This window comes from Hyperolius riggenbachi, chromosome 10 (assembly GCF_040937935.1).
Source record: "Hyperolius riggenbachi isolate aHypRig1 chromosome 10, aHypRig1.pri, whole genome shotgun sequence".
Taxonomy (NCBI): Eukaryota; Metazoa; Chordata; class Amphibia; order Anura; family Hyperoliidae; genus Hyperolius; species Hyperolius riggenbachi.
Genome location: NC_090655.1, coordinates 253,979,971 through 253,995,212, shown reverse-complemented (window position 1 = coordinate 253,995,212; position 15,242 = coordinate 253,979,971). Strand labels below are relative to the sequence as shown.

Genomic DNA, 15,242 nt, shown 5'->3' with positions numbered 1-15,242 from the left:
GGAAGGTTTGTTTTAAATATTTTTATAAATGAGGTTTCCTTTAATACTGTGGGTACATCTGCTACCTACACTGGTGGGACTGGAGGGGGGGGGGGGGGGGACTTTGCACTCTCTGCCTCTAGTGCTGGGGAACCTTGTCCCGGCCCTGCACATAGCTGACTGGAGAGATGAGAAAGGTTTTTGAGAGATCATGTGACATTATTGTTGGTCTTTCTATACAGAGTTTTCCTCCAGTAAAGTCTGGTGATCATGTGACCATCACAGTACCCCCATTTCAACCCCTGATATCTGACAGACACAACAAGCAGAAGATTCTGGAAATCACCAGGAAGATGATGGAGCTGCTGACAGGAGAGGTGAGCAGTGCTGGGAATTATGGGACATTATCCAGTAACAGCAAGCGGTGTGTCTGGGTGGTGACTGTATCATTGTGTGTGTCAGGTTCCTATAAGGTGTCAGGATGCTGCTGTTTATCTCTCCATGGAGGAGTGGCAGTATATAGAAGGACACAGGGACCTCTACAAGGACACCATGATGGAGAATCAGCCGCCCCTCACATCACCAGGTAAGAGGAGACTTTCATGTCATGTACAGAAGAGTGCAGACCTAGATCCCCTCCATCATTTCATAAACACATGGTGTACAATGTACACATGACAATGTACAGGTGAAAGTCCATTTATTTCAGTAATTCAACTTAGGTGAAACTAATATAGGAAATAGGAACCCTTTGCAGGTGTTTTGGATTTATTTGGATTATTTAGCTGATTAGAGTCTGACACTCTGACTGTCCCCCGCGCACCATGTGGTTTGTGAACATTTGCGGAAACGTTTGTGATTAGTTCCCAATCGTTCATTTGTGAGCCATCACTAGTTTGGAGATGTATGCTGTGCCTATTGCAGTGACATAGATAGCAACGACAACAATGGAAAGTCACAGCACATGTTACATCACATCCGCTGTGACTGTCCTCCTGTTACTCCAGCTCACATTTACACATTGCCCAGCAAGCTCAGGGTGACCCAGAACTCCTAGGAGTGTGTAAGGGGCTAAAAAGGACTAAAAAGCCCTCTCACTAAAATGCTACGCTAAACAGAAACTTACCTTCTCAAAACAGAAGATATTTGTAATTATTCAGGTTGGATTGAGCATTTCAGCTATCCCACAATGCACCACTGCTGAATATGCAAATCATCTATTTGTTGTCCCTGAAAGCTGGAACAAGCTGACACATCATTGCATTCCAGCAGTTCTGGAGGTGTGTTTAGCTTTCATGGACAACAAAGGGGCAATTTGCATGTTCAGCAGTGATGCATTGTGGGAGCCATCATACGCCAACACTAACATGAAAAATAGTAAAAACCTTCTGTTTTGAGAAGGCAAATTTATGTTTCAGGTCAAATGTGAACCAGCCTAAGAGCTTCTTATGGTAGAACCTGTGTCACATGATTACAAAAAATAATAAGGTTTTCTTTAACCACTTGAGGACCACAGTCTTTTCGCCCCTTAAGGACCAGAGCCTTTTTTTCCATTCAGACCACTGCAGCTTTCACGGTTTATTGCTCGGTCATACAACCTACCACCTAAATGAATTTTACCTCCTTTTCTTGTCACTAATACAGCTTTCTTTTGGTGCTATTTGATTGCTGCTGCGAGTTTTAGTTTTTATATTATTCATCAAAAAAGACAAAAAATTTTTTTTTTTTACTTTCTGTGCTGACATTTTTCAAATAAAGTAAAATTTCTGTATACATTTTTGTCCAAATGTATTGTGCTACATGTCCCAAATAATAAAAAAAAAAAAACATTGTGTACAGGATCTTCTCAAAAAAATAGCATATTGTGATAAAGTTCATTATTTTCTGTAATGTACTGATAAACATTAGACTTTCATATATTTCCGATTCAAATACACACAACTGAAGTAGTTCAAGCCTTTTATTGTTTTAATATTGATGATTTTGGCATACAGCTCATGAAAACCCAAAATTCCTATCTCACAAAATTAGCATATTTCATCCGACCAATAAAAGAAAAGTGTTTTTAAAACAAAAAAGGTCAACCTTCAAATAATTATGTTCAGTTATGCACTCAATACTTGGTCGGGAATCCTTTTGCAGAAATGACTGCTTCAATGCGGCGTGGCATGGAGGCAATCAGCCTGTGGCACTGCTCAGGTGTTATGGAGGCCCAGGATGCTTCGATAGCGGCCTTAAGCTCATCCAGAGTGTTGGGTCTTGCGTCTCTCAACTTTCTCTTCACAATATCCCACAGATTCTCTATGGGGTTCAGGTCAGGAGAGTTGGCAGGCCAATTGAGCACAGTAATACCATGGTCAGTAAACCATTTACCAGTGGTTTTGGCACTGTGAGCAGGTGCCAGGTCGTGCTGAAAAATGAAATCTTTATTTCCATAAAGCTTTTCAGCAGATGGAAGCATGGACCCACTTTTGAACCAGAAACAGTGGCAGAAGTGCCTGACCTGGGCTACAGAAAAGCAGCACTGGACTGTTGCTCAGTGGTCCAAAGTACTTTTTTCGGATGATAACAACTGATCTCCTGATAGCTAGCTGCATTGACCCTGCCCTTGATAAAACACAGTGGACCAACACCAGCAGCTGACATGGCACCCCAGACCATCACTGACTGTGGGTACTTGACACTGGACTTCAGGCATTTTGGCATTTCCCTCTCCCCAGTCTTCCTCCAGACTCTGGCACCTTGATTTCCGAATGACATGTAAAAGTTGTTATCATCCGAAAAAAGTACTTTGGACCACTGAGCAACAGTCCAGTGCTGCTTCTCTGTAGCCCAGGTCAGGCGCTTCTGCCGCTGTTTCTGGTTCAAAAGTGGGTTCATGCTTCCATCTGCTGAAAAGCTTTATGGAGATGAAGATTTCATTTTTCAGCACGACCTGGCACCTGCTCACAGTGCCAAAACCACTGGTAAATGGTTTACTGACCATGGCGTTACTGTGTTCAATTGGCCTGCCAACTCTCCTGACCTGAACCCCATAGAGAATCTGTGGGATATTGTGAAGAGAAAGTTGAGGGACGCAAGACCCAACACTCTGGATGAGCTTAAGGCCGCTATCGAAGCATCCTGGGCCTCCATAACACCTGAGCAGTGCCACAGGCTGATTGCCTCCATGCCACGCCGCATTGAAGCAGTCATTTCTGCAAAAGGATTCCCGACCAAGTATTGAGTGCATAACTGAACATAATTATTTGAAGGTTGACTTTTCTTTTTATTGGTCGGATGAAATATGCTAATTTTTTGAGATAGGAATTTTGAGTTTTCATGAGCTGTATGCCAAAATCATCAATATTAAAACAATAAATGGCTTGAACTACTTCAGTTGTGTGTAATGAATCTAAAATATATGAAAGTCTAATGTTTATCAGTACATTACAGAAAATAATGAACTTTATCACAATATGCTAATTTTTTGAGAAGATCCTGTATATTTATTGGTTTGGGGAAAAGTTATAGCGTTTACAAACTATGGTGCCAAAAGTTAATTTTCCCATTTTGAAGCATCTCTGACTTTTCTGAGCATCTGTCATGTTTCATGAGGTGCTAAAATTCCAGGATAGTATAAATACCCCCCAAATGACCCCATTTTGGAAAGAAGACATCCCAAAGTATTCACTGAGAGGCATGGTGAGTTCATAGAAGATTTTTTTTTTGTCACAAGTTAGCGGAAAATGACACTTTGTGACAAAAAAAAAGAAGTTTCCATTTCTGCTAACTTGCGACAAAAAAAAATGAAATCTGCCACGGACTCACCATGCTCCTCTCTGAATACCTTGAAGTGTCTACTTTCCAAAATGGGGTCATTTGTGGGGTGTGTTTACTGTCCTGGCATTTTGGGGGGTGCCTAATTGTAAGCACCCCTGTAAAGCCTAAAGGTGCTCATTGGACTTTGGGCCCCTTAGCGCAGTTAGGCTGCAAAAAAGTGCCACACATGTGGTATTGCCGTACTCAGGAGAAGTAGTATAATGTGTTTTGGGGTGTATTTTTACACATACCTATGCTGGGTTGGAGAAATATCTCTGTAAATGACAATTTTTTTTTTTTTTTTTTTTTTTTACACACAATTGTCCATTTACAGAGATATTTCTCCCATTCAGCATGGGTATGTGTAAAAATACACCCCAAAACACATTATACTACTTCTCCTGAGTACGGCGATACCACATGTGTGGCACTTTTTTTCACCCTAAGTGCGCTAAAGGGCCCAAAGTCCAATGAGTACCTTTAGGATTTCACAGGTCATTTTGCGACATTTGGTTTCAAGACTACTCCTCACGGTTTAGGGCCCCTAAAATGCCAGGGCAGTATAGGAACCCCATGAGTGACCCCATTTTAGAAAGAAGACACCCCAAGGTATTCCGTTAGGAGTATGGTGAGTTCATAGAAGATTTTATTTTTTGTCACAAGTTAGCGGAAATTGATTTTTATTGTTTTTTTCCACAAACTGTCATTTTCCGCTAACTTGTGACAAAAAATAAAATCTTCTATGAACTCGCCATACTCCTAACGGAATACCTTTGGGTGTCTTCTTTCTAAAATGGGGTCATTTGTGGGGTCCCTATACTGCCCTGGCATTTTAGGGGCCCTAAACCGTGAGGAGTAGTCTTGAAACCAAATGTCGCAAAATTACCTGTGAAATCCTAAAGGTACTCATTGGACTTTGGGCCCCTTAGCGCACTTAGGGTGCAAAAAAGTGCCACACGTGGTACCGCCGTACTTAGGAGAAGTAATATAATGTATTTTGGGGTGTATTTTTACATATACCCATGCTGGGTGGGAGAAATATCTCTGTAAATCACAATGACCTCTTGGTGGAGGGCTGTTTCACTTCACTGCTGGGAATTGTGAGCACAGATTATATTATATTACTGTTGTTTGTAAATTGTGTTTTGCTGCTTTGATATCTGGTGGATTGTGCATTGCGGTTCATCTGATATCTAGCAGCAAGTGTCAGTTTTTAAAAGTACATTTTTTTTCCTCTAGTTTGCTTAGCAGCAGGCAGGCAATTAGCTAGGGGGAGGGATTAGCTGTAACAGGAGGTATTTGGTCAGCTTCAGGAATCAGTACCTAAGGACTAAAAAAACAAAAGACGGGAATGGAATACACGGAGGGGGCGTGCTGACGTGATGACGTAGGCGGGATCTGTCCGCGAGCTCCGTCCCCATCCCCTCTGTGGAAGCAATGCTCGGCGTTTCCCCTCATGAGTGAGGCCCGCCAAGCGGTACTGAAGCCGCGAAATTGACTCCTGAAGTCCTGGGAGACCTGAGAGGGAAGCGCGGTCTGGGAGAGAAGCGCAGCCTGCCGGAAGTTTGCCCGGTGGCGTGGCCTGCTCAGAGCACGCGAGACTGACTCTCGGAGACCCGGAAAGGAGGTGCGGTCGGCCCCACACAGGAGGGAACCAGTAGAAAGGTCCGTGCTGGAGCATCTGACGTGGCCATGAGTGTTGCCGTGAAAGCCCTGTGGCCCAGAGACGCGCACACACGGAGGCAGCAGCGGAAATAGAGACGAGCCAGACGAATAGGGCTCTCTGCCAGGGGCTAATAGGAGCAGTCCATACAGCTTACCCCACGAATCCCTGGGCAGGAAGGAGTACGCTGAGCTGCAGGTTTGGCCGCAGGTCTGGGCAAGGAGAGGCGACTCAGAGACGCAGCGGTGGTGCCAACAGGCCGGAGGAGGTGGTGAGTGAGACTCTGCCTAGGGGATGCCCGGCCTTGTGGGTAGAGGCTGTTTGCTTACGCCGAACTGTTGCTGAACTGTTGGTGGGACCCGGTGCCTGGTGCCTGGGGGAGGGATTGAAGCTGTGGGTTTTTTCTGTGTGCTGCAAACCAAAAATTTTCAGTGACTGACTTATATATTCTGAACCACTAATTTTAAGTAACTGAGAATGGCGGGACGTAATAGGAAAAAGGAAGAGGCTGACGATAGTCTAAATTAATCCCAGAGATCAGCAAAAGACTTTTTCCCCAAAACTGGGGGGGGCTAGTAAGCAAACAGAGAAAACTCAGACAGGGATGCACACTACTGACCCTCATGAGGGAGCACAGAAGGGACAAAGGAATCTAGATGATATCTGGCAATTTCTAAAAATGTTACCTACTAAGCAAGACCTCACTGTGTTAGAACCTGTTCTATATCACCTTGCTTCGACACCACCGTCTCACAGACTGTGAGATCGCTTGACTCTCCACACAGCAAACAGGAGATAGACTTTCTCAGGCTTCTTCAATGTTTACGTTATTTATTCAGGAAACAGGAATACAGATAGATACATTCATCATATCCTAGCCATGCCAATCTTCATGTTGCGTTACAAGCTCGTGATTAGACTCCCTGCTGAAGTCAATCCGGTACCTTCTTCCTAACTACGTTACACTAAACTACCTATGTACAGCATACATTATATCAGATTACAGAAAGGAAGAACATGCTTAGAGGTCCCAGTCGGCCTTGCGAGCTAGTGCGGAAGGAAGAAGCAGAATGCCCTCTCCATCGCTCACTCCGGATTTAATACCGACTAGGAAAGAGTTAAATATGACATCATCTTCGCCACCCCCTAGATCAGATTATTGGTGGACCCACTCGTGGTGTCATCATACACACCTACTTGATTAATAATCAATGAGGCATTTGACCTATATGCAGGAATGTGGATGTTTACCAAACATGGCTGATGTTTACTGTTCCTGTGATGTACGTGTTGAGGTCAGCGTGGCCGATGGCCTTCTTTTAGGAACATGTTCTCAGTATCTGCTTGAGACAAAATGAATAACAAGCAGACACTGAGATGCTTAGGCCTGCATCACAAAACTCCATTTATTTTAAAGGCATACACTGCGGACAAGCCTTTTACATAAAACTCAGGCCAAGTAACTGAGGCCTACTTAAATTATAACAATCCCCCCTAAAACGGCTTGACCCGCAGATCCCCGCGTCTGAACCTCCCAGTACCTGGTTTCTTACTTTTATGTTTCACTTTTCGATGTTCGTGCTCACACAACTTCTCTGCTCTCGGTGGTTACCCCTGGAAGAGAGAGAGCAAGACCTCTTGGTCTTCCTTTAACCAGGCTCTCTGGGGATGCCCTACTTCTAAGTCCCTCTATACCACATGCTCAGCATTTGCGTCACTTGCGTATCACTCACAAACTTGCATGACCACAGAAAAGTGAAACTCGTTTGTTTGTTACTCGATGGAGCAGTGCCAGGTGCCTTCTAAAAGAGCGCCTTTATACAATCAGCTCCATCACAGGTACTACTAAACCTATACCCGTAACCCTGTATATCCCTTAATTTGAAAATATCGGCCCATGAGATTGTTTATGAGGCACCAATCTCTGGACCAGGTTAATTTGTTTTACGTAATTTCAACACGTAACCTCACCTGGATAATGATGCCTAAAGTTGTCATCCCCATCCAGACGACCAGTGGGTGTAGAAAGAACTTTGGAACTGCAGAGGCCCAGTCCGAGTGTCCCTGGAACATCACCGGAACCTTTGTCCACCAGGTCAGACTGGCACTCACCTGCTCATTTTTGTGTTCTACCTCGTTAAGATCACCTGTATCATGGTGAAATCTTACCTCTAACTTAGTGTACTGTTTGTTTAACTTTTGTAAAAAAAAATGTGGTCGTCTTGGATCAAAACCTGTTCCCCTTCGTCCCATGTCATGTTCTCTTTCAGGATGGGAACTACCCGTGAAACTTTGAACTTTAGATTTTTCTTAACAATTTGAGAAACAACGTCATCCAACCTGGATGACAGGATCCATATGGGATCTCCACTCACCCAATATGTTCCCCTTGGAAACTCCCCCTTATCGGAACAATTATGAGAATATACCTTGAATGTGTCATTAGAACTTATGTTAAAAAACCAAACCTTTCCTTCAGCCGCCGGAATTATCGGTTGGGCTTCAGGGTGGATCTTTTGAATGGTAGCCTCGCATTCTGCGTTATTGAGCCTGCAGGCTTCTTCACTAAATTTGACTTGCCCCGGCCAACGCAGGTACTTCTGCAAGAATTGCCCGCATGAGGACAACTCTACTTGCTTCACCTCCCTGTCTAGCACCGAAAAAGGTTGACCTCTCAGGTCCTGGTGTAAGACACGGGTTGAGGTGGGAACTAAGGAAGTAGCGGTGCCTAAAGGAATGTTGCACCGTTTCCATTTGTTCACCCAAACATCTCGAAGCTGCCATGCAAAAGATCCTTCTCCAGAAACATTAATATACCTCCCCTTGTCCAATCTCTCGCTGACAAAATATGTCCCCAGCTGTCCTGATTGGACCTCTTCCCCCCTTATGTCCTGAGGCACACTATGTACCTCAGGTCGGGAAGACTGTACTCTCTGCAATCGTTCGATTAAGAGTACCTCTTCACTTACCCAACTATCATGAGGATAAGCTGCTGCATATGGACTGTGTAATATCGTCCCCTGTTGTGACCCGTGTGGTGTGAATGGGGTTCCCTGTGTGGGCTTTCCCTCCCCCGGGACCGCTCTCCCCACCCTCTTTGTCACCTGGAAATGTGGCTTGATCTCGATTTTTACTTCTTGTTTCGAGAACCACCACCCCTCGGCTTTCCAGCCTTTACGTGTGTATAGTTGTTTCAGAGGCACTCTCTGTTGGTAGCTCCAGAGTGTGATGTTGTCCCCTGCGTCTCTCTGGTAAGAGAATTGATGCCTCCTGCTCGTTCCTCTCCAATCTGGAACCATCTCACTCTGCATAACCAAGACAAGGTGCCCCTGAATCACACACTCCACCTTTTGCATGTACCCATTGTACTGCAATGTACCTTTTAACAAACCTTTGGATCGGTGCATCGATTCTGGGAGTGTGACATGCAGGTTTACACTGCCGTTCACGTCACCCTTCCAGCACACCTGACCTTTCAGCCCTTTCACCCACCTTGTGCCATGAAATTTGTTTTCTCCTGGCACAAGTGCTCTTTTCCTCCGTCCCTGCATGGTCCATCTGTGCCAAGCGGAGGGAGGTGTGAAAGGATTAGTACCTTTGTCACCCAACATTAACATGCTTGGGCCTTGCATTCTCATTAACCCCTTATTATACATGAGAATGTCCTCTCTTCGTTCTCCTAGGACGGAATGGCAACCTAGGATCACCATCAGCACGGTACTCTTCATTATAAAAGCACCACCTTGGGAAAGAAAAACATTAGCAATTTGCACTATGCTTTGCTCAGACAGTTTTTTTAGACGTTTTCCGATCTCAGGAACCTCGGTTTTTAGTCTCTTTCCATTTTCAGGAATCTCGTGTTTTAGTCTCTTTCCAATTTCAGGAATCTCGTGTTTCTCTAAACTTAGATTGGCATCTGGAACCTTTCGCTTATCCGACTGACATCTCCATCTTTGCTGCCAGCACTGCAGCTGTCTCGATTCCATATTGCCCAACTCCTGAAATCAAAATACAAACGAATCAATTCTTATTAATGATTTGGGATTCGCCCTGTGGCTTGTACTCTGTACACTTTAAATTGATCAATATATATCGTAATTGATCTCGTTGCGTTATGGTTCTCATCTCATGAACTCTGTTTACTCTTTTTGGTAGATTGGAGTTAAACTTCACCCCCCTACCTCAGTACTATCCTCAGTACTTACCTGTTTAAAATATGCTCCCGCAGACTTCACCTTTGGAAGCTCTCACCTCATTGCAGCTCACTCCACATCCCCCCTCATCTGTCCATGCGCGGCCGTCGCATGCACAGATTACGGATGCCACACCTGATGCTGCTTTGCAGGTGAGCCTGCAATGCTCTTACTCATTATCGCATTTACTTATCTAGAACTTCATCGCGATACCAGCTCTGCTAGAAGTTCTGTGTGTTGTACCCTCTGATCAATGTTTGCCGTGCCACTACCCCCAGACTACCCAAAAAAAATGGCTGCCTCCCTGTAGGAAGGAGCACTTTACACTTAAACTACACAGGGTGCAGGGCTAAGCATACCAGCGTCACATGCCTGTATGCAGATCCCTGAATGCCCACTAGGTAGTCACATGGCAAACACCGTACTGATACACTGTCACTCTGTAAACGGCAATTCTATCATCTGTATAATTGCCCCATGAACTGCTGTCAGTTCTTGTTCTTTGTGCTACAATTGATAGGAGCTGGAAAAAACATATTTGACCAATCAGTGGACGAAAAAAAACGCACAAAAAAACAGCCCCAGCCCAGCATAGACCTTTCAGTCAAGCTCTGGCCCTGTCCACGACAAAAACCGGAAAAAACGTTACCGCTCTGCAGCAGCGGCGACGGAAACCCGGATTGGTCAACTCCCTTTTTTCCACCTCCAGCACCCCCCTGATGCACTGTCCCCCCTTTCCTTCTATTGGGAACTCATGCTGCACCACCCAGTAAGGTGCCCCACTTACAGGAATAATCCCGTAAGCAACTCAGTACAGACACTTTCCTGACCTGCACTGCTACGTGTGTCCCTGCACCTAGCTGAGACACTCTTCCTATCCGTGCTCCTGCTAATCTTCCAGTAATAGCCTGGTGCACGTATCCTGGCATTCCTTTCCATGGACTCAGGGAAAAACTCTGGGGAAATACTTCGAGAACCGAGACACACAGTAGCATGTCTCTGTATTTCTACCCCCCTCCCTTTCAGCTGCTCTGCCCGGAGCCGCGAGCACAGCCTAACGTGACGTGGATCCCCCAGCCCCTCCTCCCCCTGCCATGACGTGTGGGAGCCATGACTCTCGGGGGCGGGCTCTCTCCACTGCCGCCATTTTGAGTCCTGGACTGCCAGCTAAGATGGCTGCTCCCATAGCAGCCTCTCGTTCCTATATCTTAGGAGAGAAAACAAAATATAAACAGAACAAACATTTTTTATGCATAGTTACTCAGCAACTATCCACAGTGCACAAAGATCAGCCTCCGCATTCCTTCACGTCTCAGCTGTAATCCGAACTGCAATCAGACATACGGATCCCCAGAGACGTAGGAATCTTTCTCACTCTATCACAGACATAACTAAGAACCGCCCGAGCGAGCTATACGACTCCAAAAACTTTAACTGTTTTAACTGTTAACATCCCAGCTAGAACTTCTTCTGAGACCGTTATCAGCCGGAGCTCGCCACACACCCAACAACACAATACAGACATTGAAAAACATGTTAGCAGCAGCACCGACTGGAAATGCGAGAAACTTGCAGAACATCTCACAAACAGAAAGACACTCGCTTTCCTCTTCTATCCCCTCTCTCCCTGCTCAACAGCCGCCCCCCTCTATCTCTTCCGCGGGGCGCTCTCTGCTAGGCTAAAACACAGCTGGCATCACTCCCAGTCTCTGGACGGGGAGAAAAAAACAAAACCAACATAGGAGGAACAAAAAAAGAAAAAAATTAAGCACGCAGCCTCCACGCTGCAATTAACACAGAATGTACATATGACCACATTATTCTCTCCTTGTTATAACACCAAATACAACACAGATAACGCCATATAACAACGTAAATCATACCTGAGCAGAGGACTTCGTACGCCTGCCAATTCGACCAGCTTTTGGCAACTCCACGAAACTGAGTGGATCCCTGGAACTACTGAGCGTCATCTCTGTGTACCCACACTGGCTCAGCGGATCGATCTCCAGCGGCAGCTGCCAGCCGGCCTCGGAGCCTTCCAGTCACCTGCGATCCGGATTAGGCTATGACTGCGTGCACTTACAGTCAAAGTTTAACATCCACGAGTTTCGCCGCTGGTTTCCTCGAATTGCAGCCCGTGTGCTCGGCTCCCACACACTCACACCAGCTTATCAGTCTCAGCTTGATAAGCTTAACAGTCCGCGTCTATTCCGCTTGTTTTGCTGTGGAATATCTTGAAAACTACTTCGGCCCCGGCCCCGTCTGCCTGTTTTGCTAGGCAGGGAAGGATTTCAGCACCACTGTTAGAACCTGTTCTATATCACCTTGCTTCGAAACCACTACGTTACACTAAACTACCTATGTACAGCATACATTATATCAGATTACAGAAAGGAAGAACATGCTTAGAGGTCCCAGTCGGCCTTGCGAGCTAGTGCGGAAGGAAGAAGCAGAATGCCCTCTCCATCGCTCACTCCGGATTTAATACCGACTAGGAAAGAGTTAAATATGACATCATCTTCGCCACCCCCTAGATCAGATTATTGGTGGACCCACTCGTGGTGTCATCATACACACCTACTTGATTAATAATCAATGAGGCATTTGACCTATATGCAGGAATGTGGATGTTTACCAAACATGGCTGATGTTTACTGTTCCTGTGATGTGCGTGTTGAGGTCAGCGTGGTGTGGAAGTCACTCACTTATCAATATCGATTTCCAAAAATACGTCAGGAGATGAAAATGAAAGCAATATATATGGCTTTATTCAAAAGCTTCACATGTATACATGGAGAAACCTGGTAAGCCTAGTAAAAAATTCAGGCAGTTAAGGCTTCTGCTCGCACTTCCGCTGTGCACAGATTCTTATACCACAAATTACGTAGTCATGATGAGCTTTACTCGTCCAATAATAATGTACATCTCTGAGAGTCTTTCTTCTTACACCCTAAGGGGGTGGAGGATTCACACAGCTTTGCACCTGCTCTCGATTCCAGTAAACAATTTCTTCCACATCCTGTTCACACAGATACATCAAGGCCATGGCTTGCGGCACTCGACTCATCTGAGATGGGGATGGCAGTACCAGGCACTCTTTATCTTTTTTAGACATTCCTAAGAAGAGAAAAACTCACACAGTACTAGATCTTGGCTTTAGCATGTCAGCAATGGAAAATTCTGAGTCTAACGTTAAAGGGTAACTCTGTTGATCTGTATCATCTGTGTTACATTGGCCTTATTAAACACTAGTGTCACCTTATATCTATTAGGTGCAAATCTATGAAACTTGGATTAACATACAGTTATGACATTAACATACCCCCCTGTTGCACATATATACGTATAAGGTGGCAAGGGGTTCAACTACATAGACTTGAAACACTTCTTAAGTAATGGAAGCTAGCAGTTGCTTTCTTTGTAGCCTTGTAGCATTGCAAAATATATATGTATTTATGTGATGCCTAATGCTTCTAGTGTACTGTCTTATCCGCTATCAAACAATCTACACAACTGAAGTCAATTTTTGGGAATTTGTGCTTCCCCATAAAGCTGTCCTCCTCCTCACTGTCATTGTATTCCTCATGTTGGAATGAAAACATGGCTGCATCAGTTTTCTGCTTTATGAAACTGCCCACGTATTTCCTGGCCAGGGGTATGACACAACAAGCAAAAAAACTGAACATGAGTATCACAATAAGTATCATGGTACCAACATTTTTTAGGAAACCCTTCCAGTCTCCAAACCAGTCATTGAACCATTTTGTAAAGGAATCTGATACACCAGAGTTTCTTTTTAACTCGTCTGATAGGTCAGTCAATTTCCTCAAAGCTTCTGTCACCCGTCCATCAGGGCCAGTTTCACTGGGAATGTAGGTACAGCAGGCCCCGCCCAGTCCCAGAAATGTGCAAACTCCTCCTTTCTCAGCAAGCATCATGTCCAGGCTCATTCTGTTCTGGAATGTCATTTTGGAGTTGGGGCCTAACTCATTAATTATGCCCTGCAGTGCATCACGCGTGAAATTTACGAATCTTTGCTGATTGTAATATATATAGTTTATCCACTCCACGTTTTTGTTAATAGTGATCTGTGGAATTAAAGACTCAAACCCTGCCCACACTGGGTTTCTGGCCTTAAATTCATCTGGAACCCCTCTGGGGACACCTATTGCATCCAAATAGACATGTGGGTCCAGGTTACCTTTAAGTTCTCTCTTAAAGATCTTGTGGGCTTCTTTTTCAAAATCTTGGTCACTTTCTCTAAACATATGTATGGGCATAATGAGTTTGGCCAGTGCACAGTGACCTTTCCACACTGGTGGCAATCTAGGGCGTAATTTAAGATCACCGCACAACCAGTAGATATCACCAAGGGAGTGTGTCTGATGAAATAGTAGGAAAAGGTCTGCGTGTTTCATTACAGCACAGTAACCAGGGGGAAATTCACCCACATCTACTCCACCTGAATTCGTACTATTATAACCGGTATAGTTTTCCTTGTACACAGTTGCTGAGTGGTCAATTTGATCAGGGGTACCTTCCTTCAATGGGTATCGGTCAATCCACATTTTACAGAGTGGATCTGTTGTGGCCGGGGTTTGTCCCTTACTCCTATAGAGTGACAGAAAACATTTCTCACTTCCTTCTGGAAGGGGAAGTGGTACAGTGCCAAGGTGTGGCCTTGCTCCTGCACATACATAACAATCTGACATATTGTGTTGCTTGGCTGTGTACCTCATCCATTCAAGCCACATGTTAGTATCTGAAAATCCTGTCTCCATGGCAATGGTCTCCTCAAATGTAGGGTTAGCCAGGGCCTGTACCCAAGGTTCCTGATCCTCATGCTCCATGACTCTAAACTCAGGGTTTTTGTACATGTCCCTGAGCGAAAACTTCCCCAGAGGCCCCCCTGTATACCCTGGGACATGCATGCCTATCACATATGTTCCTGCATCTCCAGGGCTAGGGTTTTCTATATTCAGGGTCAGGCGCTGGGAACTATCTTGCTTTCCAGGTATACAGGCTCCCCCAGCTGTTGTTAAGGTCATCCTTGAGCGAAGGGGCACCCCATTTCTGTCCACCCGAGTCATGGCAGGATCAGGTCTGTATCCCCAGTCAGTACCTGTGTTCCAGGCAGCTGCTTTCCAAGAACTACATTTATTCCCCCAATAGTCATCAGTCACGCAAATGAAAAATTGTCCTTTTTTATAAAGGCTGCAGTGCCAATTACAACGTCGTACAACCTGGCAGTAGTCAAAGGTGTAAGTCGCCACTTGTATTTGTGAAGAATTATACCAGAACACTAAGCTCTGGTGTTCTCTTGTTACAGCAACCTGGCCTCTTCGCATCAGTTCTACATTTATGGCATCCCGTTTAACCCTTGGTCGGTTGTGAGTTACATTATCAGTTTGTGGAAAGGCTGAAGGAGGTGTTTGGAAATGCTCTAGGGCTTCTAACACTATCCACAATGTCCCAATGAAAAGCATAGCAATAATGACTCCCTTTCCACTTGGAGTGTTAAAGTATCCTGTATCCAAGATCCCCATATTTTTTTTTTAAAGACAAGAACTCTGAGAATTAAACGGGCCCCCAACTCTCCCTAA

At 44.9% G+C, this 15,242-nt stretch overlaps 1 protein-coding gene and 1 pseudogene across 2 annotated transcripts in view; one reads left to right on the top strand and one right to left on the bottom strand.

Moving 5' to 3' along the window:
* Positions 1-15,242, bottom strand: part of LOC137535283 (zinc finger protein 585A-like) — a 389,395-nt pseudogene that overhangs the window by 184,102 nt on the left and 190,051 nt on the right.
* The window catches only part of LOC137535321 (zinc finger protein 300-like), an 80,470-nt gene that overhangs the window by 32,467 nt on the left and 32,761 nt on the right, over positions 1-15,242 (top strand). The window contains exons 3-4 of one of the 2 annotated variants that reach the window (XM_068257151.1): positions 222-356; positions 487-565. In XM_068257151.1, the coding sequence (XP_068113252.1) occupies positions 222-356; positions 487-565 (214 nt within the window). Of the gene's footprint in view, positions 1-221; positions 357-441; positions 566-15,242 lie in introns of both variants that reach the window. The other variant, XM_068257150.1, reaches the window with a different exon arrangement.